The 25,893-nt window shown below is 43.5% G+C and overlaps 2 protein-coding genes across 4 annotated transcripts in view; one reads left to right on the top strand and one right to left on the bottom strand.

Moving 5' to 3' along the window:
- Positions 1-2,497, top strand: part of LOC8031451 (zinc transporter ZIP13) — a 29,031-nt gene extending 26,534 nt beyond the window's left edge. Inside the window, exons 3-7 of one of the 2 annotated variants that reach the window (XM_029970008.4) lie at positions 1,134-1,333; positions 1,741-1,830; positions 1,885-2,068; positions 2,129-2,228; positions 2,290-2,497. In XM_029970008.4, coding sequence (XP_029825868.1) covers positions 1,134-1,333; positions 1,741-1,830; positions 1,885-2,068; positions 2,129-2,228; positions 2,290-2,365 — 650 coding nt within the window. In that variant the 3' untranslated portion in view covers positions 2,366-2,497. Of the gene's footprint in view, positions 1-1,133; positions 1,334-1,740; positions 1,831-1,884; positions 2,229-2,289 lie in introns of both variants that reach the window. The other variant, XM_040500601.1, reaches the window with a different exon arrangement.
- LOC8031452 (cytochrome c oxidase assembly protein COX15 homolog) lies at positions 2,431-20,677 on the bottom strand. Of its 2 annotated transcripts, XM_029970007.4 has the most exons (8): positions 20,426-20,677; positions 19,814-19,870; positions 19,611-19,750; positions 19,426-19,545; positions 18,136-18,472; positions 16,421-16,657; positions 14,000-14,113; positions 2,431-2,645 (listed from the first exon to the last, which is right to left on the bottom strand). In XM_029970007.4, the coding sequence occupies exons 1-8, from the start codon at positions 20,480-20,482 to the stop codon at positions 2,505-2,507; spliced, it is 1,203 nt and encodes a 400-aa protein (XP_029825867.1). In that variant the 5' UTR covers positions 20,483-20,677; the 3' UTR covers positions 2,431-2,504. The 2 variants fall into 2 exon arrangements, with proteins under 2 accessions (XP_029825867.1, XP_040356533.1); XM_040500599.2 differs by lacking the exon at positions 20,426-20,677 and adding an exon at positions 20,311-20,424 and having other exon boundaries at positions 19,426-19,750.
- Between the last annotated feature and the right edge of the window lie 5,216 nt (positions 20,678-25,893).

The raw sequence follows: 25,893 nt of genomic DNA, 5'->3' as shown, positions 1-25,893 counted from the left end.
AATTATATTAGAGCTTGAAAAATATGTAAATAAAATATCTTAATTTTATTATTAATAATGGAAATTGCAGTAATGTAGGCCCCCAATAAACACCACAATCACTCAAATATGCCATTTAACCAAATTGTCTTTACAGAAAGGTCACATTTTGTTTCCTTTTTAGAATATGAAAAACCCTGGCATTATTATCAAGGTAGACATAAACCTTGGATGTAATAGAAAGTCCTACAAGTCACGCGTTAAAAAAAAGGACACACATACTTCTTCCCTCTGACTCGCATTCCCTTTGTGACTTTTTGTAGTGAGAACAGTGTTACTTATTTTATACGTTTTGTGAATATTTTCGAAACTCATCACACGTGGCGATATTTTGTAAAATTTCGATTGATTCTGTTATGCTTGTGTTAGGAATAATGCTAAAGAAATTAATCATCTAAATGCCCAGAAAACACCTAAAGGGCCAGCAGTTCAATATTTCACATGACGATTATCTGAGCAAGAAAAAGCAGCAAGAACACACAAATATTAGCGCAGATTTTTTTTTAATAAATACAATATTCTATGTTGGCTCTAAGGAGTATAAAAGACCCTGTCTTTAAAAGAACACTGAACACCCCAAATATTTTGAAGTGCCTGGATCGTAAACGTATGCCACAAAATAAAGTTTTACCGAACAATTTCTTTAGCTCAAAAATTACGCTGTGAGACATATCTCGAGTTCGGCGAGAAACCGAAATTAACATTGATATTGAGAAATTAACTACAAAGTATAAGCTAGTTTCGGTTATGTCCCTGAACTAAAACGCGCCTCCTGGCGCAAGTGTTACGTTAAACGCCGTTTTTGTTTTCAGGATAAAGAGGTGACCTTCGTGCATAACACCCTAGCTTTTTCGTATAGGCAGAAATAATTTGAGCCGCTCTGTGAAGCCAGCACACTAGGTAGGCTCAGCCAACTGGTATACCCGGCACACATCTCCAACCCTGACTATAACCGCTATTTTGGAAAACGAGTGGCGCCATGTATAGACATTTGGAGATGCGAATAGAGTTGTTGCCCACGAAAATAAGGTCTTAAGATTCCCGAGAAAAAAGGGTGTTCCTTACACAGAGCATGGTGTCTAAATCATGTGCAGAGTCCGAAGACCCTGCCAGGGCCCACCTGACACTGGGACTCTGGGTGCTGCTCGGAGTGTTCACATTCGTCATCCTAGAGCTCATGTTCTCGGCCACGACCTCACAAGATGAGCAAGATGTCTGCCGGTCAGACGTAAACCAAAATGGCGTCTCCAAAGGAGACTCTGCCTCCCATTCTGGGAGCCTGAGGACCATCCACGTGAGTAGAAGTCGGGGGCACGAGGGCTGGGCACAGGGATGCTAGTTCAAGGATAATGCAAAATGGGGAGTAAAATTGGGGTTGCTACTTACATTACCGTTTCCCCTAAAACATTTTGTCTCGTGCAATGCCAACATAAATAAAGCTTCTAAAGTAAGACAGCACTGTTCTCGTTAGCTTTTAGAATAAGATGTTCTGCTTGTGCAGTTCACGTGGTGCAGTTGTGAAAGTGTTATTACCAAGAGGAGCTATAAGTGAAAACTTAGGCAATGTGGAACAGCTGTGGGTGGAACAAGGATAACTTATACTGTAGCGGTCACCAGAGACCTGTTCCAGCATTCGCAAAATGCATGTAGGCTGGTTTGCATACCAATGTGGTCTTTGTCACCACTCCACCTCTCGTGCAGGTTACGGGCTACCTCAACCTTCTAGCCAACAGCATTGACAACTTCACCCATGGCCTTGCTGTGGCAGCAAGCTTTCTAATAGGCATTAAGGTGGGTTACTCTTGTCAAACTGAGTAGTGTCCCACTCATGCGTATCTCTTCCAGATGGGGATGGTCACCACGCTAGCCATACTCATCCACGAGATTCCCCACGAAGTGGGCGACTTTGCAATACTCCTGAAATCCGGCTTCAGCCGGTGGGATGCAGCTAAAGCTCAGGTGTCCACGGCCGTAGTTGGGGTGGCCGGGGCTGTGGCTGCGCTCACTGCGGACTCCTTGGAAGCGGTTGGTAAGCAACGTGACACCCCAGCTTGGGTGCCTGTGCCACAGGGGGGCGTTCTACTCGCAGACACAAACACATCTTGGATCCTGCCGTTCACGTCTGGAGGTTTCCTCAACATAGCGCTGGTCAGTGTCTTACCAGACCTCCTGAAGGAAGAGGATGCCTGGTGAGTTGACCGGTCACGGTCCAGCCCAGCTTTGTCTAACAGTGCGCCACTTTGCTTCCAGGGAGTCGAGCAAGCAGCTTGCGTGTGTCTGCTCTGGGATTGCCGTGATGGCGGCCATACAAGCCTTTCTCGAATAGAAACCTCTCCTATCATCACACAGGGTGCCCAAGCTAGTCACCGAGCCAGTCATAGAGTCACTCACTTCTCGGAAGTACAGAGTTTATTTTTTTTCATGACCAAAGTCACATAAATATGCTGTACAATACTGCCTTCGGCCTACTTTGGTATCCTCCTGAGCAGCTTGAGCTCGTGGGCTAGCCACAGCGCCACCGAAAGCAAGGTGACGGCTCCCGCTTGGTGAGAAGATGCCAAGGACACAGGTACGTACGTCAGCAGTGTCGAGACACCCAGGGTGGCCTGCCGGAAAGCAGTTGCTGTCAGATGTGGCCAAACATATCACTAAAGGTTTGTCTGCTCATATTATTTTAAATGCCAGCTTTTTAAATTCAAGTGTCCTAGAATTTAATCCAGGCGTCCATTCATATAATCAGAGTTGTGATTAATTTAATTCGGGTGTGGCTAATTTTAATCTAAGTTGTGACCAATTAAATCTAATGCTATTACTTATAATCCAAGAGAAACTATAATTTTAAAGTGTTCATATTGCATGAATAAACAAAGACAGCTGCTCCACCGTTGTAGCTTTTTGAGAGGACCAACATGTTTGAAAGTACTTTCAATGGTAAATATGTTTCGCGACCACTTTTTATAGTGAATTTTATTGGCATTTCCAGAAAATACCGTGGAATAGTCAAGACCAAATGATTGCATTTTATTTTGCTGACTCTATTTGTAGAGCTTAAGCGTTCTAACTTCGAAAACATCTCTTTAAGTAAAAAGATGTTTTAGACGTTCAAGTCAAGTGTTAATGCTTTCCTTAGTTTACACATGCAGATGTCTTTGCACACCCCTCTTTGGATGCTCCAAAGAGGGGTGTGCAAAGAATTTCTAGTGCATTAAGGGGTATTCACACGAGGGAGAAATCCCGAGGATTTCTCCCCGGCGCACGCGCATCAAGAGACGAAAACGCGAGGCTTTTGCTCATCGCAAAGCCTGACGTTTTCGTCGCAGGGTGCACGTGCTGTGGAGAAATCTCCGGGGTTTCTCCCTCGTTTGAATACCCCTTTAGTGCACAAAAGTAATTCATTACAATTGTGCATTACTTTAAGGAAGTAAATTCAAAACTTTGCAATTAACCATATTTATTGTTATATAAGTCGCACTTGCTTCTACGGCTGTTTACAGCCGGTTCAAAGATACTAATCTGAAGCCGCGCTTCGGACAGTCTTTCGACTGCCGGGAAAGCAGGCCGTCAGCCTAAATCATTTGTCGTAAATGTTGATACAGCCTACATCTTACACAGTTATTGGAAAACTGAAGCGATTCTGCATCTGATGAAAAGAACACTTAAATTATCTTCATTTAGCCTTTAAGATCATGAATATTAATTGTATTTCAGATTGATGCGCTAAAGAGCCACAACAGCACTTTCAAAATAGCGTTGAAGTCCCTCCTTCCCGGCACATTCGATGGGAGGTGGGAATCGCGACATACTATACAGAGATTTCAAGGTTCCCATGCCTTCCGCAAGCCTTACCCGAGTAGTGAAAAACACTGCAAGCATTCCCTCACGAGCGGCACGCACAAGGCAGTTGAAACCTCCGAGTATGACGTCACATCCAGCAGTTGGTTTTTCGGTATTGATATGTTCGGGTCAAATACTTGTGATATTCAAATTCACAGGACACAAGTATGCTGGAATTCACCTTTAACTCATTTTTCTTGATAACCTCTTCAGCTTCCCTTTAAGATCCATACTTACAAAAAAAGAAAACAAAGAAAAAAACATATAAGTCGCACCGTTGTATAAAATGTACCGACAGAAACTTGGGAAAATTAATGTGATTTATAAACCGGAATATACAGTACTTTCCTAGTGACCCGACTTCAATGATGTTGATATGTGATAGCATTGTTCAGACAGATGCATTCGTTCAACCCTTGCCCAACTGCTGAGGGTTCATTATGCAGCATTTTACAACCGTAAAATGTTTGTGCCTTTGTTTCATCTACTTCATTATTGATGTGATATGGATACTTAGTTTTAAGTATGACACGTATTTTGCAACACCACCAAGATTGTTAGTGTTTTCTTTTATTATCATGACCGTTGAAAGTATAAGTGATCCATTAGCGTCACTAGGCGCTGAAAATATCTCAGAAAGGCTCAAACTCTTAAATTAATCTGGAAATGGTTAATTTAACAAAAGTCGTAAGACATTCAATGCACACATCCCAGTTGCATTATACCTCGTCCTTTCTCTCCATCGTGACAATGAGAGGCATTCTCACTTTATGTAGGTATGTCCCTCTGCGGGGGCTGTAGCTTCAACAGTTGCTCGGCTATTTGTCGGCAATCAGTGCCCTGGCACACTTTCTGCATTTTAAATGACCCACGAGTGGGCAGAAGGGCAATGAGGCAGACACTCAATGCATCTTTCCCTGCCAGTGACTCTTAGAATGCCAGCATGAAAAAGTATTTGCACCATATTTTCACAAAAAAGTCACACCTTTGTACAAGTCAACTTATATACTTATAAGGTCAGTGCGTCGAAACTTATAAGGTCAGTGCGTCAAAACTACATTGATAAGCCTGCATATGTGTATTCTGATTGCAATATATAAGCAGAAGCGGGAGACAGTTTAAATATTCTTGCCAATGAATCAAACGAGAAATATAACCCCCATGGTAAATTTGCGCAGCGAGATGAAAAGAAAAAAAAAGTCAAATTTGGGGGTTTTACGTGCCAAACCTACGAGGGCATCTGGCATGCCCCAGCGGAGGACTGAGGATTAATTTGGACCACCTGGGGATCTTTTGACGTGCAACCGAAAGCTCGGTTACACGGCGCCTTCTCCGCAATAAGCCTCCGTCAGATTGCGGGCACCTCGGTCGGGATTCGAACCCGCCACCTGGGGATCCGTAGGCCGGCGCTCTCGCCTCGGAGCCACCGAGGCGGCTGCGCAGCGAGATGAGACGTCGAACAATACAGTTATATCAAATTTCAGTAACGGTTGTGGGTGGGGGCTGGGGCCCCAGCCCAGCGGTCATACTGCACTGAATAAATTGCTTATCTACAGTGGGTAACAATGTCGCCATGTTCAGGCAGACTAACCTCATGCTGTTTCTATTCATAAGAAAAAAAAAATTCACATAAGTTGCATTGTTGCATAAGATACGCTGACAAAAATTTTGGAAACCGCAAGTTATTCCCTGGAAAATATGGTAATTGTAGTTCAACATTTGAACTTACTAAGGCTTAAAAGTAACTAAATGATAACTAATTATTTTTTGTCAGAAGTAATGAATTACAAATTACTTAAAAGTGATAAAATTAGTTTTTCAATCATTATAACGGAATTGCTCAAGTACGCCATTGCACCTCACAAGTTGGCTTCAGTGTTGGCAAAGGCACTGGCATGAAAGTGAGGGTCTGCAGAACAATTTGTTTGCACGAGCACTGGGGCATAGAAAGTACCTTTGAAAAACACACACTTATGCCTCTGCCTTTGTCAGCACTGAGGACAAATTGTGAGATGTGTTATACCTGCTCCTTGTTTTGCAATAGAGATAACTGCAAAATAAAATGTGTAAAAAATAATTGAAATGCAAATATTCGAAGCATCAAGGTATATGTGATTTCAATCTGAAGCCTCTCCGAACCTTGTTTACTTTGAGATGTCATTCAGCTACTTATGCTTTTCAACTGGCTTGCTCACTCGCCTGCTGTCAAATCTCCCCGAGATTTAAGTATAAACTTTACGAAATGATTAGATAATGACTTCTGACAGGATCAAGTAATGAAATTACTAATGTTCAGTGTTGGGAAGTACTTTAAGTACATTGTACTTAGAGTACTACTTCAAGTAGGTTTAGAAAAATTTTACTTTACCTGAAGTACATTTTCTGAATATGTACTTGTACTTTACTTAAAGTATTTTTTCTGCTACTTTCCGAGGAAAGTACAACTCCCGACTTAAAAGTACATTTGTAGTGTTTGTGCCTAAATTTGGTCTCATTCAATTTGTGTCACAAAATGATGCTTTGCATGGCCGCACGAGCGAGCTTCCATAGAAGTTGCCTCTTTTGTCGTTCGCATAAAGCAATAACTATAGACTGTAAAAGACTTCATTTTCGCGAATTTGGCAAATTGTTTAGAATTCACAAAAAATAGGTCCCGTGAACAATTCCGGTAAAATGTATATACATCGGAATCTATATTGAGATCCCACCGCCTCGCGAAAATTAGAACCCGTGAATTATTCCAAGACTTCAGCTTTGACCTAAACCGCGAAATATTGAGCCCGTGAAAAATAAAAGTCGTTTACAGTACTCCATGTGTTATGTAAAGCACTGGGAAAGGCATGGGGACCAGTGCGTTGATCTGGGAAATGCTTTCTTGTGCTCGATGTAATTAAGCTCTTTCAAGGACCATATGCTCGCATCCGTGGCTTTCCCTGTACTATAAACAGCTTCTGAGGTCGAGTACAAGAGTTCACCAACCTCTAACAAAAAAAGTCAAATTTGGGGGTTTTACGTGCCAAACCTACGACGGGCATCTGGCACGCCCCAGCGGAGGACTGAGGATTAATTTCGACCACCTGGGGATCTTTTGACGTGCAACCGAAAGCTCGGTTACCACGGCGCCTTCTCCGCAATAAGCCTCCGTCATATTGACCAACCTCTAACAAAAAAAACAAAAAAAAGGCGTATCATCATGTGAAAACAAGCTATAGACTTCCGAGACGTTATCCGGTCGTTTCTCCGAGTGGAAGTAATGATGGCTATAAGAACGTTACAAATAAGTGCCTTATAAGTTGATAGTGTATCAGCGAAAGTAAAACTATGCTGTGGCCACTTGACTTCATCCAATATTCGCCGCCATTTCCGAAAATTACTGATGCACCCCTGATTACCCCTTAAGCAATGCATGCATGCCAGTTTAAAAAAAAAAAACAAAAAAAAACATTGTATAGGGAAAAGGGCACCATGAAGGATTGTTAAAATTTACTTGTACTTTACTTCGAAAGTACACCGTATTTATAGAACTTTACTTCAAATACAGTATGCCCGGTGTACTTTACTTTAAAGGGGCCCTGCAATCCTATTTAACTGCCTACCTTTTTTGCGGTTTCCACATCTCTTGGGGTTCGGGCAAGCCAGCAAGCACGGAGAGAGTAACTAAACATCGGTGCATCATATTTTAACCAGACGACGCGGAAACCTCCTCCACTTACGCAGGCGAACCGCGGTGCCAAAAGCGCGCAATATGTGATGACATCGTGACGTTTTTGGTCCTGGCCTTGCTACTGGTCGGAGCCGCTAAAAGTTTTTTTTTTGTTTTGTTTTGTCGAAATACAAAACATAAGTGGCGCGAACCGTTTGAATTATTTATGAAAGTAATTTTTGTTCAGTATTTTAGATCAGAAAAGAAACAAATGCAGATTATAAATAGGGTTCCGCATTTTCGGTATCTATTTTTCTTCAGATTCAGGGGTTATTTATCGGTGTTTATTTTTTTCTTTTGGAATCGGTGTTTTTCAGTGTTTAATTTCGATGCTGGAAAGAAATCGGGGATTATCGGGGCTTGCATTGCAAAGCAACTGCATAATTACTAGAAAAACCACGGCACACCTCACATTACATACGTTAATTATACACACACCAAGCACGTCACACAATGCACATACATATGGAAATAAAAGAAAGTGTGACGCTTTCAGAAGCATGATATCAAAACTTAAACTTATTGAAAAAAATTTACATGTACATTGTCAGAGATTTGTCACTCATCGGAGCACGTTCCTTGAGGCTGAGGAAACTCGGTGGAGAAAACGCACGCTCCACGTTTGCGCTTGAAACGGGATGGCGAGAAAATCAAAAGAAGCTTTTGACAAGACTGGCCATTCCTTGCTGTGCGCTCTCCAGAAGCTGCCAATGCAAACTTCTGAAGATGGAACTTTATGCAATGAATATTTTAGGAGTTCCTCTTTTAACGATGGTAGGTCGGCGGAGCTTAGGAATGGGGCAATAAACATGGTTTCAAAAGAAATGGACGACTCCAAGGACAGTTCAGTGGGGCTGTGTTCCGGGTCAACAAGAGAGAAAGCGGGCTAGAAGATTCAGCAAAGCTGCCATTTTTTCCACAGCTTGAATTCGGTGTTTTTTGGTTTTTACCGATTCAGAAAACAACAACTCGGGGTTAATTACTGGTATTTATCGGTATATACCGAAAACACGGAACCCTAATTATAAAGTACGGGAACAAGAAATGACTCTTCAACCTACCACCACCAAGCGGTGGAAAAGGCGGCGCATACTAGAGAAGGGTAGTGGGATCGGGCACCGACGAGCGGAGAGCGTAGAAAGGTCCCGGATGAACGTGGCGGCGCTGCGGTCGTATGGGCTTGAGGATCTGAACGATTCCGAGCGTTCCGAAGGCGTTCGGTGAGCAGGTTTGGCTTCCGGTTTGGCCGTTTGGCGGTTAGGCAGTGCGAAGTGGCTCCCGTTCCAAACTGATCTCTACTCCGTGTTTGCTGTCATTTATGGCCAATGAAGTGCCATGCCGAATTGGTGTTTAATCGCGCAACAAATGCAATGCGAGCTAACCTGACCGCCCGCTTCAACCAGCCTATTCAGCAGATGCTTTAGTGGCGCCCTCTCGAGCCGTCGACACTGAGTCTGGCAGTCTTGAGCACTCGCTGAGCTCACTACCCCTCCTCTAGTTCACGGCCACTCAAGCCACGACCAAGGACGTCATGAAGGAAAATATTTTTTGCTTGTTTTCGTAATTTTAGTTTGCCTATAACTTTTAAAATAAAGCGACGTTCGAAAAAAGAAAAGTTTCATTAAGTTACTACGTTCAGTGCACTCAGGTCCGGTGCAAATTAAAAAACCAGTAAAAAAACTGTTGCAGGGCCCCTTAAGTATATAACCTCTCACTTCCTTTGTACTTACTTTAAGTACTTTTTACATGTACTTTACCCAACAATGCTAATGGTGTTATCATTACCATTACCTCAAGATACTTAACCTTATTTCATGAAATTAACAACTACTATATGAAAACTGGCAAAATATTTTTAAAAAAAATTCGGTTTTGAATATTCTTTAATATATTTTCTGAAAGTGTCAACAAAATTTATAAGTAAAAGCGGCCATAAAATATATGTATTCGCTGAAAATTTGTCCATAGTTTTCAAATATCTTTATTCTGTTAGGAAGCTGCAGGACGAGGAGTAGAGCAACTGTATGCGGAGAGCAAGTTGTCTGCTTTTTGCGCAAAAGTTGCCAAGCTCTTATTGGCCGATTAAAAAAAAAATAGAGGGTAGATCTCAATGCTAGATGGTTTGAGGTCTACCCACTATTTATTTAAATCGGCCAATAAGAGCTTGGCGTCGTTCCGACGTTCCCGCAACTCCTGCGCAAGAAGCAGACGACTTGCTCTCCGCATCTGCTCCGCAACTGTATAGGTGCTGCAAGCAGGGCCTGTACAGTTACTCTAAGGAGAAAAGCTTCTCCACGTCTGATGGCGCCCTCTGGTGTCTGCGATAGTTCTGAGGTAATCAATATTTTGATGCCGATTTTAATAAAGAAATCGGCCACGGACGAATGTAATGTTTTTTTGTTTTTTTTTATGTTTAAAGGGATGCTGAACCGAAATTCGGATTTCACAAAATAAGCTTGCAGAAGTGTTCAACCAATACCACCTAGAAAACAAGGCCTGCGCGTTTCCTCCTCTAAACGTCATCACTAGTAGATCCCCTCAGCATTCCCTAGGTAGCCCGGATGAGCACCATCGTCTGCTCCATCGCCTGCTTCAGTGGTCGTGCTCCGAATGAGCTCGCATTGCTAAGACCGACAATCTTGATGGTGTCACATGCACATTGCAAGTGAACTGTGGCAGCTTGTTATTAGCTCGCGCTAAGCAGTCGCGCACTTAGCTGTGGCCGCCAGTAAATGAGGCGTATAGTTCCTCCGAAACCCACGGGAGCGGCGGCGAACGCCTCTAGAGGACTCGGAGTCTACGTAAGCAGACGCTTTGCGAGCCCCATTTCATCACCCCAGCAGCTGAAATAATTCATTACGGTCAGTTCGCTTGCGAAGCGGAATCCACTGATCGGAACTGCAATGACAATCAAATAACAACGCGTGCATAAGCAAAGATAAAGCAGTCTATTTTGCGGTCTCAAACGCCACTCGGGGGATCACACGAGTTTGGAGCGCATCTGGGAAGCGGAAGAAAGGCGTTTAGCTGCTCGAACTACGTCGTAAGAGGTTACTGTTGATTCGTAACAGACTGCGTTAATTGTCACAGTTTCTTACCAAAATAGGTGATCATTAAAACGTGCGCAAACAACATGTTAAGATTACCAGAGCAAGCGAACCAGCCGCAGCAGCATAACAAAAACAAAAAAGTAACGAGAAAATGACCGTGCAAACACTTTCCAAACTTTATAAGAAAGATGGGGTCCCCTTCTCAGGCGAAAATAAAGAGAAATGGGGAACAGGCAGCAAACAATGGCGAATAAAACAAAACGTTGGCAGACGATAGAAAGATACAAATCGCCCAGTAATGAAACTCCTCCAACGACGACAATCATTGCAGCGCTTAGGGGGAAAAAAAATAGAAAGCAGCAGCATAAAAAAAAAAAGAGTTCCACTTTTTTTTTTTTTAGTGGTTTGTTTTAGCTTAATTTTAATGTTGCAGCAACTTAATTACTCACGTTTGTTCGGTCTTCAGGAAGCGGAAGAAGGATTTTCCAACACATCGCAAAAGCTTTTTTTTGGCATTGGTGTAGACCATTCCATTAGGGTCATAGCAGAGAGGGTAATAGAGAGAAAAAAATGCCCTCCCCCTCTCACCCGCATGTTGTCTGCTCCAGAGTGGGCTGTACCTAGCATCCGGCTGGCGTACGAACTCTGTTTAAAATCGCGTCATTTTGGAAATTTCAAGCGCAGATGCGCAGATTTTGGTATGCCAGTTATCGTGTAATGCTATGCTAGATAAAAAGACTAACAGGGTCCAATTGCGCTGTTACCTGCGTGCAAATAAAAAAAAAATAGGGAAAACTACGTTAGATTGGCCGGTCTCTCCGGCGAAAAGTAAATCCGGTTGCTGTACCTTTTTTACTATACAAAGTTCGTACTGGTGTAGGCCTTTAGCGACCATGAGTGGAAGTCTGAAATAATAAATAAAAGCAAGCTCTCCTGCTGCAATACACGCAGTAGTTGAGAGTAGTACTGCCGGCTGACTCAACTGCTATTTAAGTAACGGAAAAAAGATATGCTAGTTGATCATTTACCAAGATAGAACAACAGAGAGCTATGGGCTGATTTTGGAGTAGCCATTCTAAGAACGCGAACCACTTCACAATGGCAGCCACGAGCGAGGGTTCAAAGTTCCATGCAGCCCGCCGGTACAGCCCAGAGATGGAGAATGGCAACCTCCTGGTTTGTCGTCTGCTAGCGGAGTCGGGCGCGTGCCCTCTCTCTCTTTGTACCCCGCCGAACCCGCTGAATTTCCCGGATGTATGGAGAGGGCGCCGCTGTCGAGCAAAATGGTGCCAACCCAGAGAGCGCTAAATGGAATGGTCTATAGGCAGGACATGACATGCCTGCTATCTCCAAGTATGCGCTGGTGTGTGCCCGAAGGTGGCTGGATGATCAAGAAACGATGACCCATAGCAGACGTTCCGGCGTAGACAAATAAAATTAGAATATAAATTATAACGAGCTTGCACTTTTTAATATATTTAATAAATACCAAAAAGCATGTATGAATATTTCGGATTAGAAACTCAATCGAAGGCGAAAATAAGAGGTTATCGCAGACGACAGTAGAAGAAAACAACAACAAAGTTGCAGACGGCCCTCCAAATGTCCGGGCACAGCGTAGCAAACAGACTAGCGGTAGTAAGCGCCGAAGTGAAAAAAAGAGAGCAAAAACTAAGTCCAAACAAGACAAAACAAAATGCGCGATGGTCCGAATGTCAGGTAAACAAAAACACACATACACACAAAACGACAAAAAATCATAAAAGCAGGAGGAAGAAAGAACGCAACATCGTAGCTCCTCCTCAAAAATAAAAAGAAAGTAGACTGAAAAATGGGAAGAGTTGCTGACGGCGATCCAAAGGGTGCCGACTTTTATAGTAGAAGGTGACGAAGACGTTAGTCGTCCGGGCACTAACAATCGAAATTTGTGTACCGTATATAACGGTGACCGAAATCACCTTTTTTTCACACTACGACACTCTCCCCGTTTTCTTTTTTCTTTCGGACGCGCAAGAAGTCTGCTTTTCTTGTAACTCCACTTTTATTAATTTCAGTAGTAGCGTCAGATTTGCATGTGCACAATCGACTTCTTCCAGAGCATACTGACATCGCAATAACGTATGTGGTTCGAAATTGCCTTTTGCTTCTTCATCCTATCCGTCTATTCCACAAAACGGTTATTAGCAAGACATTCATGAGAAATAGGAACTTAAACAAAAAAACAAATTGATTGATAAGAACAGTAAGGTTGAAATGTAGCTACGTTCTAAAATTTTTGTACATTGCCCTTTTTTTCAAAAGACAACGCGAAGGTACATTCGTGTTTTGTCTCGCTTACATAAGTTGTGGCAGAGTGTTTTCTTCAGAAGAGCCCCGAAATTGCAACCTGAAAGCTTTAACATCCTTCCCACGCGAAGAAAATGTCCTTCACTTATGAAGCGGTACCTTTTTTTTTAACATTCAAAGCAGCGAATACCCGTGACAATTTTTTTCATTGGTCACCTCGCACGGAAATAGGCGAAACTAATGCGTTGCAGAGAATTCGTCTGCTAGCGGAGGCTCCGAGCTCGCCAGGGGCTCTGCGATCACTTTTCACCCGCGCTCCGCCGGGAGCCCCTACTCTCGTCAAGCTTCGGGCTGTTTGCCGCTTGGGGTGGGTCGGGGCTCTACTAACGAAACGTCATGCGCAGGCCTTGTCTTCTAGGTGCTATTGGTTCAACAGGGCGCCATAAACCACGAAACGTCACTGATATAGCCATATCTCGAGCGGATGGCCATATTTCTGGAAAATAAAGGAGCGAATGAGGGAGAATGGTGACGTCATCTTACCGCAGAAGAGTTGAGAAGGAGGAGAAATGGCCTTGCTCCCCTTCCTCTCCGCGCCCCCGCGGAGTTAAAGCGAAAAGAGGAGGAAATGACAATCGCGAAATCACGCATCTTTACGGCCTTGTGCGAGCGCGCTCTTGTTTTACACAAATACAACGATCCATTGGAGATACCGCTTTATGAGTAAGGTTTGGGACTTGTAGCGTCCCACCTATCGGTTCTGCCTCGTTTTCTAAAATTCAATTTTCGGTTCAGCATCCTTTAAAAAGCCCATAGATAGAGTTATGACTATAAATAGACTGTTGCAGAGCACGGCGAATATCAGGCATCTTGTTGCTTCGCAGCCAATGAGATTGCAACACCTGCCAACACCAAAGAACGAAGCATAAACATAATGAGCCATGCCCTACGCTTTTTAATCTGTCGGCGACTAGATTACATTGGCAACAACTTAGATTAAATAGTGCATGCCTGGATTTACAAGGGCACTCAAATTTAAAATGTTGGCATTATTATCTGGGGGGGGCACCAGTATCTGAGCACTTGCCTGAAGCCAAGCTGCTGCTAGTAGACAGTGCAGTGCTTTTCGTGCCCGGGGCGGGAGCGGCTGCTTTCGGCCCCACAACCAAAGGCCAGTCACCACGAGAACCACACTTTCACCCTGGGAGAGATGACTGGTTCACCATCTTGAAGCCAGGGCCACTAACCAACCCCAACAGCGATACTTTATTTATTGTCCGAGACGCTTCGAGAAGGCATAATATAATCCCTGGAAAGATGTAAATGCAAGAAACAATTTTCTATACTCGTTTTCACCTCTAGAACCGTAGTAATAAAGAGTCCGGGTTCTCGTGCAGCCTTAATAATCTCCCTTTTTATGCAGAGTATTAATATATGTCGAATCTCGTTAATTCAAACACGCTAAATTTGAACTTTCGGTTTATTCGAACTGATGCTGTGGTCCGGACTACACTAAATGTATTTCAATGGGTGATAACGCCCAGTAATTCTAACACCTAAACTCCCGCGTCGGTTAATTCGAACATCCCGCACCGCCGAGCATGCCTTCAGGAGCAAGCTAACTCACGCGGCAGCGCCTCCAACGTCTCCAGTTCCAAATAACCACGACAACCGATCACGTGGTGACCTTGAATGCTCCGATGAGCGGTGCGGTGCTCTCTTGCACGGTGACGGTGCTGCGCCGCTGCGCCGCTGCTCTTCAGCGTGTTTTCGGCGGAGTGAGACAGTTCTGTTTCTTGCCTTGCACTCGCATGTTGCTGCGGTTCGGCGTGTTTTCGGTGGGCGCGTGACTGACGTTATCTCGATTCCAAGCGTCATGGCGAGCCGGGGCACGTACCGCCCACCAAAAGACCTTAAGACGAAGGCAAAGATACTGCAAGAAGTTGACCAAGGCACACTTTCCAAGACGGAAATAGCAAAGAAACACAGCATCACGAAGAGCACTCCAAGCGCTGGACACCACCGCGCACTACTTCTCTTGCCAGGAGAATGCGGATGCTGCGTTAGAGCTGGTCTCCAAGCTCCAAGCAATCTTTGTTGATTTACGAATGAGGAACCGTGCACAGGCAAGCATCACGGATTACTTACCTTTGTGATCGGTGAAAATAAATGTCCTGGAACTCGTCACTCATGTGTTAGCTCAGTGCACATGCGCCGCCCAACGCAGCACTGCACGTAAGTCCCGCATTTACCCAATTCTAAGCACCCCCTTTTTTTCACACCCGCGATGTCCAAAGAGGAGGGGGGGGTGCTTAGATTCGGAACATGCCCCGAAAATACGAAATTTGCACAAGAAATATGAATTTATTATAATCTAAATAAAAGAATAAATGTTCTAAAGGAAATAAACGAATTAAAGACTGGAGAGTAGCCCGCTTGCCATCAGTTTGCACCACAGTCGACTAGTCGCTCTCGCAACTAGTCTTTTGAGGATGATGTGCGGCGTTCCGTCCAGCCTTTGCTTGCGCGGAACGCCGCACTCCGAACTGCTCAGCAGCGCCGTGATTTCCGTTGTCTTCCATGTAAGAAATAACCGTTCTCTTGAACTTCATCGAGTATGAAGTTCTCTTCGCATTCATGATGGACGACTTCCGCAAACCACGTGCACACAGTGAACGGAATACGATTGCAAGCCCAACGTGGACGAATAGGCTTAACAGACTAAACAACCGACTGCAACAAGCGCAAGGAGCAACCTGCACGGATGCGAAAAAAGAAAATGGCGGCATGTGCTGCCATCTATTAACCGACGTTGAAACCAAGCACCCGCGGTCGTTCGCGACTTCGGCGCTCGGCTATACCGGCATCTCCGATCTCAAATTTCTTGTTGGAAAGGGGGTGCTTACATTCGCATGCAAACTTTTTTTCAGGTGTTTATGTTTGAAAGTGGGGGGGGGGGCGGGGGGTGCTTAGAATCGTGAAACTTACGGTACTCCATTTAATGAGCTTTCGTTAATTCGAACTTCGTTTAATTTGAACAAATTTTCGGTCCCCCTCGAGTTCGAATTAACGAGATTCGACTTATGTAGGTGCATTTTAGATTATATATAAATGTTATATTATCAAGATATACACGTTTCAAACGCCAAAAGTATCGCTTCCTCCACCGACAACCGAATCTTGTAAGAACTACTTTGCACGGCATATGAACAATGCGCAAAACTTCCTTTTTTTCTTGAGGTGAAAACGAATATAGTTGGTGACCTTTTTACACATACCATGTGCTCACTGATTTTATAAACTTCACCCCCCAAAATTTCAGGTTTCTGAAAGACTTCGGACACTGGCATATAACTCCTTTGTATTTCTCTCAAGATATAAAACTTTTGAAGAAAAAATTTGTAAAAGGAAACCTCCGCAAAGAAGCAAGCGCTCGTGCCTCCTCTGGATGTGTTGCGTTTCCTTCCGCCCTAGGCAAGTTTCTCCGGACATTCCTACAAACCCTTACCAGTATTCTGTGGTCAAACTGGACAGTTGTGGGGTTCTCGGTGAAGTTGCGTAGCTTGGGCTCCAGTGCCAGTATATCGGAGGGCACCCACCGGTCGGCCATTTTGGGAAAGGAATTGTAGACGAGGCCCGCCTGAAGGCCTGCCACCAGGGCACCCGACATGGCCGTCACAAAGACCAGTCCCAGGACGCCGTGCACACCCCTGGACATTCTCGGTGAGAAGGTCTGAAAGGGCACCTGGAGACCAAGACGTAAATGACCAGGGAAATACAATGGACGAAAAAGCTCTTCTCTTGGGAAGAGTGAGTTTGGGGGTTTAAGAATTCATGGGGTAACACAAACAAAATTAACCCATTTCAGCAGGGTTTTGGTACGAGTTCCGAAGCAATGCTACATTCAGACGTGTACACGCAGCTTGGCCATGCTGGGGCGTATATTAGGTTAGTTGCTTTCACATCTCTTGAGTCCTTTGGTGTATAATTAAGGTTCCATGTTCTCGGATAAATCCAGTAAAATCCGAAAAACATTTGCCGATAAAATTTTCGCCAATTTGGCTTTATTAAAAAAAACTTGGAATTTCAATGTAGCAAACAAAAAACAATACAAAAAAACCGACACGGTATTCTACAAATAATCTTGGGTCAGTGGTCGTGAGGAGGGGCTTTTTCCAGTTTCCTTTCAAATCTCAAATCCTTGCTTACCTTATCAAGTTTTGTTCAGGGCAACGGGTCATTGTAATTTTGGGTTATGACAAAAGCCACTGTTCTAGTTTTCAGTTTGGACTTCTCAGGGGAAAGTGGGGTTGTGTTTCTATAACAGTGAAAGCTACGATCATAGGAGGGAGGGGGTAACTATAAAGGCTCTACTTCGGCACTCCACTCCATGCAGCCGCAGCATGGGGTGGTGGAATGGAATTGGAAGAGAATTAGCTTTCCAGAGACTATGTCAGGGATTTCAGCAATTTTCGATTATCTGTATTTATTAAAGTGACACTTGTTGGTAACTTTTGTTGTGGGACAATAAGTATTACCAGTGGCAAGGGTGCAAATGCCCAATCCAGCAGAAGAAATATTATTTGAAGAAGGCGAGTTCTTATATGAATTTAGGGCAGGCTGTGACCGGATATTTTTACTTTTTATACTGAATATTGAAAAATCGGCCCACACCAGAATTATAAACTCAGAAGTTTGGAGAATCTGGAGTATATCGTAAACAACGATAAATTTCAAATTTTCGTCAAAAAATAAACTCCGGAAAACACCCTCCGAATTTTACGATAAATTAAACTCAGAAAATATGGAAACCGAAGTATAACGCGACGCCGCAAATTGCCTGCCCAGAAAAAGCGTGCCCAGCAATTGCTAGCGCAGAATACCGAGCATGTGCCCATGTTGCGACAAGCAGTCGCCTGCTACTTCTAAAATGTTTTCAAAACAAGCAAAGGACATATTCAGCGCCCACCCCAAACTTCTGAGCCCATACAGCCAATTGAGGTGCTTCTCTTCGTCGGCCGCTTCTCGAAGCACCCTGGTAAAAAGTAAGAAGGCCTGCCCTATTGCATATCCCTTCTGCATTTTTGCAATCTGACTTAACAGGCCGCAAATTTTTTAATACTATCTCCAAATTTTCGGTGGGCGCTTTTTTAGTACTTTACGGTATGGTGAAGAAGGAAATGAGGCGAGTTGAAATGCCCCAAAATCTCTCGACATCTGTACCTGTGTTTGGTATGCAAGATGAGACATGGCCGACCAGAGGGACAGGCTGTACCAAAGCAGGGCAGTGCCAAGGTGGGCGGCAAGGCGGTACTGGCTCACGTGCGGCTGGTCGTGCAGTCCACTGCGCACCATGAACCAACCCAGGGCCCCCTGGAAGGCGAGCCCCACGCCGAGCACTGCGACGTGCCCCTTGGCCCTGCGGCTCAGCCAGCCACGCCACCACAGCCAGGAGGCCCCCGTGTAAAAGACCGCCCCTATGGTGCGTCCCCACATGCGGTGCAGGTATTCGATGTACCAGATGCGCTTGAACTCCGAAAGCGTCATGGCTTGGTTGTACCTGCGCCGTCAAGATTTGAGATCTGGTTTACCTATGCGAGGCGCTTTGATGCTTCGGCAAAACGGTCCCAGGCAAGCCCCGCTATACTTTGTCGTACCTAACGACGAACCAGAGGGGACTCTACGAGCCATTAGAGCCAATCCAATGCCGCACGACTGTTGCGCTACCTTCGGGAGGGGCACAGTGACGCACAGGGCGGGTAGACGTGCGACACGTTTGCAGTGCTGGATTGGCTGGGATGGTGCAAAGTGTCTGCTGCGGTCCATCATAAGGTAAAATGGAATATAGTCATACTTGTTTTCACCTCAAGAACCATAGTAAACAAAAATCCGGCTTCTCACGGGGCATTACTAATTTCCACCTTTATGTAGAAAATAAAGATGTATGTAGGTGAATTTTTGACTTGATATGGGTTATCTTATCGGGACGTGCACGGTACAAACGCCAAAGCGCATTGCTTCTTTCTCCGACAACCAAATCTTGTAAGAACTAGTTCGCGCGGCGTAAGAACAACGAGCAAAACTTTTTTTTTTTTTCTTGGGGTGAGAACGGGTATAGTGCTCAGAGTGGAAACTTCTTTCCAGCCTTCTTATTTTGCTCGCAAAATTTGCTGCACCATTGAGCAAAGAGCTGCCTTGATACTGGTGTTGCAACGATCCTGTGTGTTGTAGTGGAAGCTGTGAGCTTTGCTTCAATGCTTGGGGAGATGCATTGCATAAGCAATCAGTACAATAATCCCTGGTTATTTAGTTAGTTTGCTCTCCACTTCTTTACATGTGGTGGCATGCTATGACCCATATTTGACATTGAAGTTTTGCCAGCTCGTTTCACAGCAAACTTTACTGGTGGAGTAACATGTGTACAGTTCACAACAGTGCGGTTCCACATGCTTCCAAAGCGCCGCACGCAACCTACAAAACGGGGTGTGTGGGCAGACTGCCCCAGAAGCTCACTCTTTGTATTCTGGGTATTCCTGGTATTTCAGAAACTCTTGCTCCCACTGCTTGTGTCCTGAAGGGGGGAATTCTGCGAAGGGGTGCCAGTGTACCATCGACAAGCCCGACTTGGTTAACCTGAAAGCAAAGGCATCGTTTAGGTTGCTGCCCTGAGGTGGGCTTTGTCGGCTCCCATCACTTGCCTGGTGACCCCTCCCAGGATAATGGAGCCAACGGCCATACCACTGCACACGAGGAGCCATCCACCTACCACTTTTTGCGATTTCTGAGACAGCTCTGCCAAGGGCTGAGCGACGGTGACTTGTATTCGTCGTCCGAAGCCCTGTCGAAGACACCAGTCTATGTGAGCCACGTCAGAGGCGCATGGAATCCCTTTTAATGTTACCTGAAAGGCTCCTTTTGCCAATGGCTTGTTCCTCGAGAGCACATGGTACTTTGCACCCTATTGTATTGCAAAGAGTGACGTTGAGAGGAAGAGGGTCAGATTTATTGGATTGTCTGATCATCGGGCATGAGGAAAAGCATATATCCTATACATATGAGAACACGCAGACTTTCACGCGCTCATTCTGCCGAGCACGCTGTGAAAAACAACGGGGTGGCAAAAGTGAGTTTTTCACATTCCTTTGTCGTTTTATAACAGTTCTATTGCCTGACAGAAAAAAAGAACAAAAGAAAAAACGATGAATTCAATGTCACAAACACGAATACTGCTCAAGTGCAAGTTCTGCATGAGAAATGCAGTTCACGAATTAAAAACAGCGTTGTGAAACACCGTAGCAGTTAGGAGCGCCGCTCCTGCTCGTCCGCTGCCTTTCGCAGCGCTCACATTCGCACATCTCGCAATGCCTTTTCTGTGAAACAAAAGTGAGATGCACTTACCAAAATGTTAGCATCTCAACATATTCAACACGTAACAATCATACTATGCGTTCTTCTACCTTTTTTTCCTCGCAAGTACTGCTAAGCTTTACAGAGCCAGTTGTCACCTGCTTACATAAACTCTGAAGAGTTGAGGGCCAGTTGACCGAGCACACAGCTTTAAGAAAAACATAGTGCAAAGAGATCACCCCGCACCACTTCAATCACTTTCACTATTGAAAACTGATTCGTTTCACAGAATGGTCATCGACTCCTACGAGAGACCGATCCAAACGAGCATGCCGAGCCGAGCAATAGGTGTGTCGCGAACTTTTGTCGAATCGAATTTTTAGGTCGCACTTTCGCGGTTCGACTGGGTTAAAAGGTCAAAGGTTCGTCGAACCGGTTCGACAAACCTTAGAACTTTTCACCAGATTCGACCGCTTCGACTTTGTGAACCTTGTGAACAATGTGGTTTCGAGAATTTTTTTTTTTATACAAAGGATTATTTTAAGTTTGTAAACAGATGCAATTAAAAGAAACTTATTCTAATCACTGAAGATAATTTTTTGTACTGTACTAACTGAAATAACTAGGGGTGTCGCGAACCGGCCGACATTTGAGTTCGACCAGGTTCGACTTTTTCGACCTTTTAGTGGAAAGTTCGACGAACCTTGTATTGAAGTTCGACTCGTGCGCGCATGCGCGACAGGCTGACCAGTTGGCTTCGGATTGGATGGTGATGGCTAAGCGATGTATTAAGGGCTGTGCTGATTGGTCCTTTCAGTTAATACAGTACAGAAAAATAAGTTATCAACTTCTTCAGTGATTAGAATTGGTTTCTTTAAATTGCAACTGTTCATAAAATAAAATAACCCTTTGCATAAAAAAAACATTCTCCAAACTTAGATATGCTAGTATCAAGGTCTGGCCACACTGTCCACAAAGTCGAACCGGTCGAATTTGGTGAAAAGTTCGAAGGTTCGTCGAACCTTGAAAGTTCGAAAAAATCGTAAGGGTGCAGGCGAGCTGGTGAATATTAACCATGTTGAATTAACCTGAGACTGGAGTAGAGAAGAAACATCAAAACGTAGAAGGGAAAGAAAATAGACAGGATGACGTCTCAAACTCAGCTAACTCATTTATTTAGTCAAGGTCATCACCAACACAAAAGGACGACGTTATACTGATCAAGCGCCACAGCCTTCATCACACAATGCAAGACGTTGACAACGTTTACAGGTCGACGCGATAAGGCAACATCCATCCAGGGACGGATGCAGGAATTTCCTGAGGGGGGGGGGGGGGTCAGGTGTTGGTCAGCATACCATATTTTTAGGAACCCCCTCCCCCTCTCCTTCGTTTTATGCCCTAAAATTTACACAAGCAGAAATCAAGAGGGGGGTCAGGACATCCAGACCCCCCCCCCCCCCCTCTAAATCCACCCCTGCATCCATCCACCCTCAAACTTGAACAAAAAGGATCTCTTCCCCTACTATATATTCTATACAAAACTCTCTAAAAAAAAAAAAAAAAAAAAAAAAAAAAAAACATAACAATATTTGAGTCAATTTTTTTTTTTCTCTTTTTTTTTTTTGTAGGGAGGACTGTATAGAATAGTAGGGGAAGAGATCCTTTTTGTTCAAGTTTGAGGGTGGATGGATGTTGCCTTATCGCGTCAACCTGTAAACGTTGTCGACGTCTTGCATTGTGTGATGAAGGCTGTGGCGCTTGATCTGTATAACGTCATCCTTTTGTGTTGGTGATGACCTCGAGATTGAGACTATATAAGGAGGTGGACTAAATAAATGAGTTAGCCGAGTTTGAGACGTCGTCCTGTCTATTTTCTTTCCCTTTTACTTTTGATGTTTCTTCTCTACCCCAGTCTCAGGTTAATTCAACATGGTCTTGAAAGTTCAACCTAAAAATTCGGTTCGACAAAAGTTCGCAACACCCCTAGAAATAACTAGGGATGCCACAAACTTTTTTCGAACCGAGGTTTCGATAATCGAATCAAGCGGTTCGAAAGGTTTGAAAGATTTGGAATTTTCGAACTTTCCATATCGAGAAATTCAACGGAAGTCGAATTTTTTAACTTACTAAAAACGCTTTTCGAAATGTTGAACTTATTACGCGGCAAAATTCGATGCTTGTCGAACTTTCGAACTTGATAGACTAAAAAATTTGATGATTTTCGAACTGTCAAACTTCTTGCAGTAAAAAGGTCAAAGCTTTTAGAACTTTCGAACTTCCTACGCTGCTAAGAAAGTTGATAATTTTCGAGCTTTTGAACTTATTAATCTAAAGAATTAGAAAATTGTCGAACTTTCGATTCCTGAAAAGTCAAAAGTTTGTCAAACTTTTACCCTAAACTTTTACCCATTTGGATTCAAGCAGCGAGGTAGATTCGTAATTTTTTTTTTTTTTTTTATGCAATTTTACATGCGGTGCCGCATTCCTTGCGAAAGACAGTGCCGTTTATTTCAATCATCTGGCATGCTTGGTTTTAAAGAAATAGATTCCCGAAGGAGCGAGGAAGGACGACGGGTTTTTGACAATTGTCGTTCGTGCCATATTTATGGTAGAGATGTGAAACTTTTTAAGAATGGTCTATGTATAGCCTAGGTAAGTGTCGTCTTAAGATATGATTATTGTTGTTCAAGACGAGTTTAGAAGAAATATCCAAACATGTACCTACGGGCAATTATGCCCTAAACTTGGTAATTTTTTTCGCCTACATTGTTTGAGGCATTGCATTTAAATGAACACCAGAGATAGTACATATTACCATCTGCCGAATACAAAATAATGTATTTATTGTTTTTTTCACGATGAGGAATAAATTAACTCATGGGGGAAGATTTCTAAAATTGTTCAAATTCAGCACGTCATAAAAAAAAAAAACAAGTTTTCTCATTTTACGTTTTTGGGACGTGTTTCTTTTGGCCTGTACACATTTTGGTAGGAGAAACTTGTTTCATAGTTCTGGGCCTCTGGAATATGCAAGAATACAACACTTCCGGCGAGTTCTTGATAGTTTTTTGTTTTTTTCTCCAGCTTTTTATTTTTGCATTTATTGCTATGTTTATTTATTGATTATTGTTTACAAATGGCACAGTTATTTAGGTCGAAAAGACATAGCTTTGAACTTCCGAGCCACCGAGTATGTGACGAGTAGTGCTTTCTGACAACAAGTTTCTAACAATGACCATCTACGCGATCTTTTATGCAGCGAAAAGCGACAGTATATAGCTATACATATGCATAAATAATTTCAGATTAAAATAAGCTCGAACCTCTTTCCCCGTATTGTTTTATTTAACAGTCCGAAATATCTGGGAGGGGGAGGGAAAGACTGGAGCCCCCCCCCCTTCCCCCCCCCCCCCCCCCCCGTTTTTCCTCTTCCGACGCCACTGGTATGGTAGAACGCTCCTCGACCTCAAGTTGCGTTGGCTTCTGTGCTTTTTGTTCGGCGTTTCTTCCGCCTCAGAAAATAAACCTCCAAAGCAATCACAAACGAAAAAATTGTCAAGGGGCTGACGAGCTGGTGTATGTTGATCATGATGCAAAATCCCGCGACTGGGAATGAAATTCGCAAGAAATAGTGTAAAAAGAGAGAAAAAAGGGGACAGGAGAATGTCTCAAACTCAGCTGAGTTCAGTTTGAGACGTTGTCCTGAGCTGAGTTTTCAGCTGAGTTGAGTTGGAGACGTTGCCCTGTCCCCTTTTTTTTTGTCTTCTTACACTTTTTTTTTCAAATTTCATTCCCAGAGCTGAGTTTGAGGCGTTGTCATGTCCCCTTCTTTCTGCCTTCGTACACTTTTTCTTTAAAATTTCATTCCCAGTCTCAGGATTTTGCATCATGTACAAACTAAACTTACAATATGCCAGCGTCACTCGGGCGGCGTTCGATCAGATTACTACCAGCGTGCAAGGGGGTAGGGGGGCAGTTTGCCAGATCACTTCAAGGTTTTTCTGAGCCTCAACCACCTGCCTGCCCCTGGCCGTTTCGAACTGGATGAGTATTGTTAAACAGTGTGTTCGTAGGATCACTACTTCGTGACGCACGTTACTGACCACCCCAAGCTGGCGGTCACAATTACTGATCTATTGTCACATGTCACTCTGCACTGGCAAATATTCCAGCACATCCAGGACACTCGTCGTCTCATTTAATTGCCTGACCAACTTCGCACAGTCTAAATATCACACCCAAACTTTTCTATATAAACCTAATTTTGTGAAAACCAGCGAGGTTTTTTTGTTTTTTTTCGAATTTAGCCCTAAAAGAAAATCTAAACCTTCGAACTTTTCGAACTAATTATGCAGAAAGAAATTCGAAATCTTTGAATTTACCTAACTTTATGTATTTAAGAATTCTAAATGTTAGAATTTTTCGAATTTTAGATCCAAAGAAATTCGAAACATTCGAATCTCTCGAATTTCAAATTAGGGAAGTTCGAAATCTTCGAATTTATCGAAACTCAAATAAACAAATATTCAAAATAATCGAACCAGAACTTTTAGAAACCATGAAAGCTTCGAACTTTTCAAATTTGAAACCCCACAATTTTGGAAAATTGTGAATTTTTCGAATTCGAACCTCCGTACGGTCGAAAATATCGAAACCTTTCGAAATCGAACATCAGTTCGGTTAGAAAATATCGAAAACTTTCGAATTCGAACCTAGGGTGGTTCGCGGCATCCCTAGAAATAACCGATCTGCGCTGCCCTTCATTCATCTCTTAGCCATCATCATCCAATCCGAAGGCAACTGGCCAGCCTGTCGCGCATGCGCACACGAGTCGAACCTTTCTCAATACAAGGTTCGTCGAACTTTCTACTACAAGTTCGAAAAAAGTTGAACCTGGTCGAACTCGAACCTCAGCCGGTTCGCGACATCCCTACTTTTAACCAGATTAGGCGTGTCGCAAACTGTTGTCGACCGGAATTTTAGGTCGAACTTTCGGGCTTCAACTGGTTCTAACCGGTTTGACGAACCTTAGAACTTTTAACCAGATTAGGGGTGCAAAGGGTTATTTTAATTTTATGAACAGTTGCAATTAAAAGAAACTAATTCTAACCACTAAAGCAGTTAATAACTTAATTTTTGTACTGTATTAACTGAAAAAAAACAATCAGTGTTGCCCTTAATTCATCCCTTAGCCATCACCATCCAATCCGAAGCCAACTGGCCAGCCTGTCCCGCACAGCGCATGCGCATAGCAGTCGAACCTGAGTCGAGCTTTTGTCAACCTTTTTCACAAAAAATGTTCGAAAAAGTCTAAACGATTTCTACCGGCTCGGGTTTGACTTTCTGTACAGTGTGGCCAGACCTTGGTAGAAGCACGTCTAAATTTGGATAATTTTTTTTTTATGCAAAGGGTTATTATAATTGTATGAACAGATGCAATTAAAAGAATTTAATTTTAATCACTGAAAAAGTTAATAACTTAATTTTTTGTACTGTATTAACTGAAATAACCAATCAGTGCTGCCCTTAGAGGGGTCCTGCAATAATATTCAAGCGTCTACCTTTTTTGCGGTTTCCACGTACGTCTCTTGGGGTTCGGGCAAGCCAGCGGGCACGGAGAGTGTAACTAAA

This window comes from Ixodes scapularis, unplaced genomic scaffold (genome assembly GCF_016920785.2).
Source record: "Ixodes scapularis isolate PalLabHiFi unplaced genomic scaffold, ASM1692078v2 PGA_scaffold9__187_contigs__length_104089568, whole genome shotgun sequence".
Classification (NCBI taxonomy): domain Eukaryota; kingdom Metazoa; phylum Arthropoda; class Arachnida; order Ixodida; family Ixodidae; genus Ixodes; species Ixodes scapularis.
This window is presented reverse-complemented; position numbering and strand designations above follow the sequence as displayed.

Bases quoted from the DNA above. Each gene is read 5' to 3' on its own strand.
- LOC8031452 (XM_029970007.4), bottom strand. From the start codon at position 20,482: ATGTTTTTCTTAAAGCTGTGTGCTCGGTCAACTGGCCCTCAACTCTTC. The intron at 19,546-19,610 runs GCAAGTGATGGG...CTTTGCTTTCAG, and splicing joins ATCCTGGGAGGGGTCACCAG to GTTAACCAAGTCGGGCTTGT. The intron at 16,658-18,135 runs GTACAGATGTCG...CTTGGTCTCCAG, and splicing joins ATCTTGCATACCAAACACAG to GTGCCCTTTCAGACCTTCTC.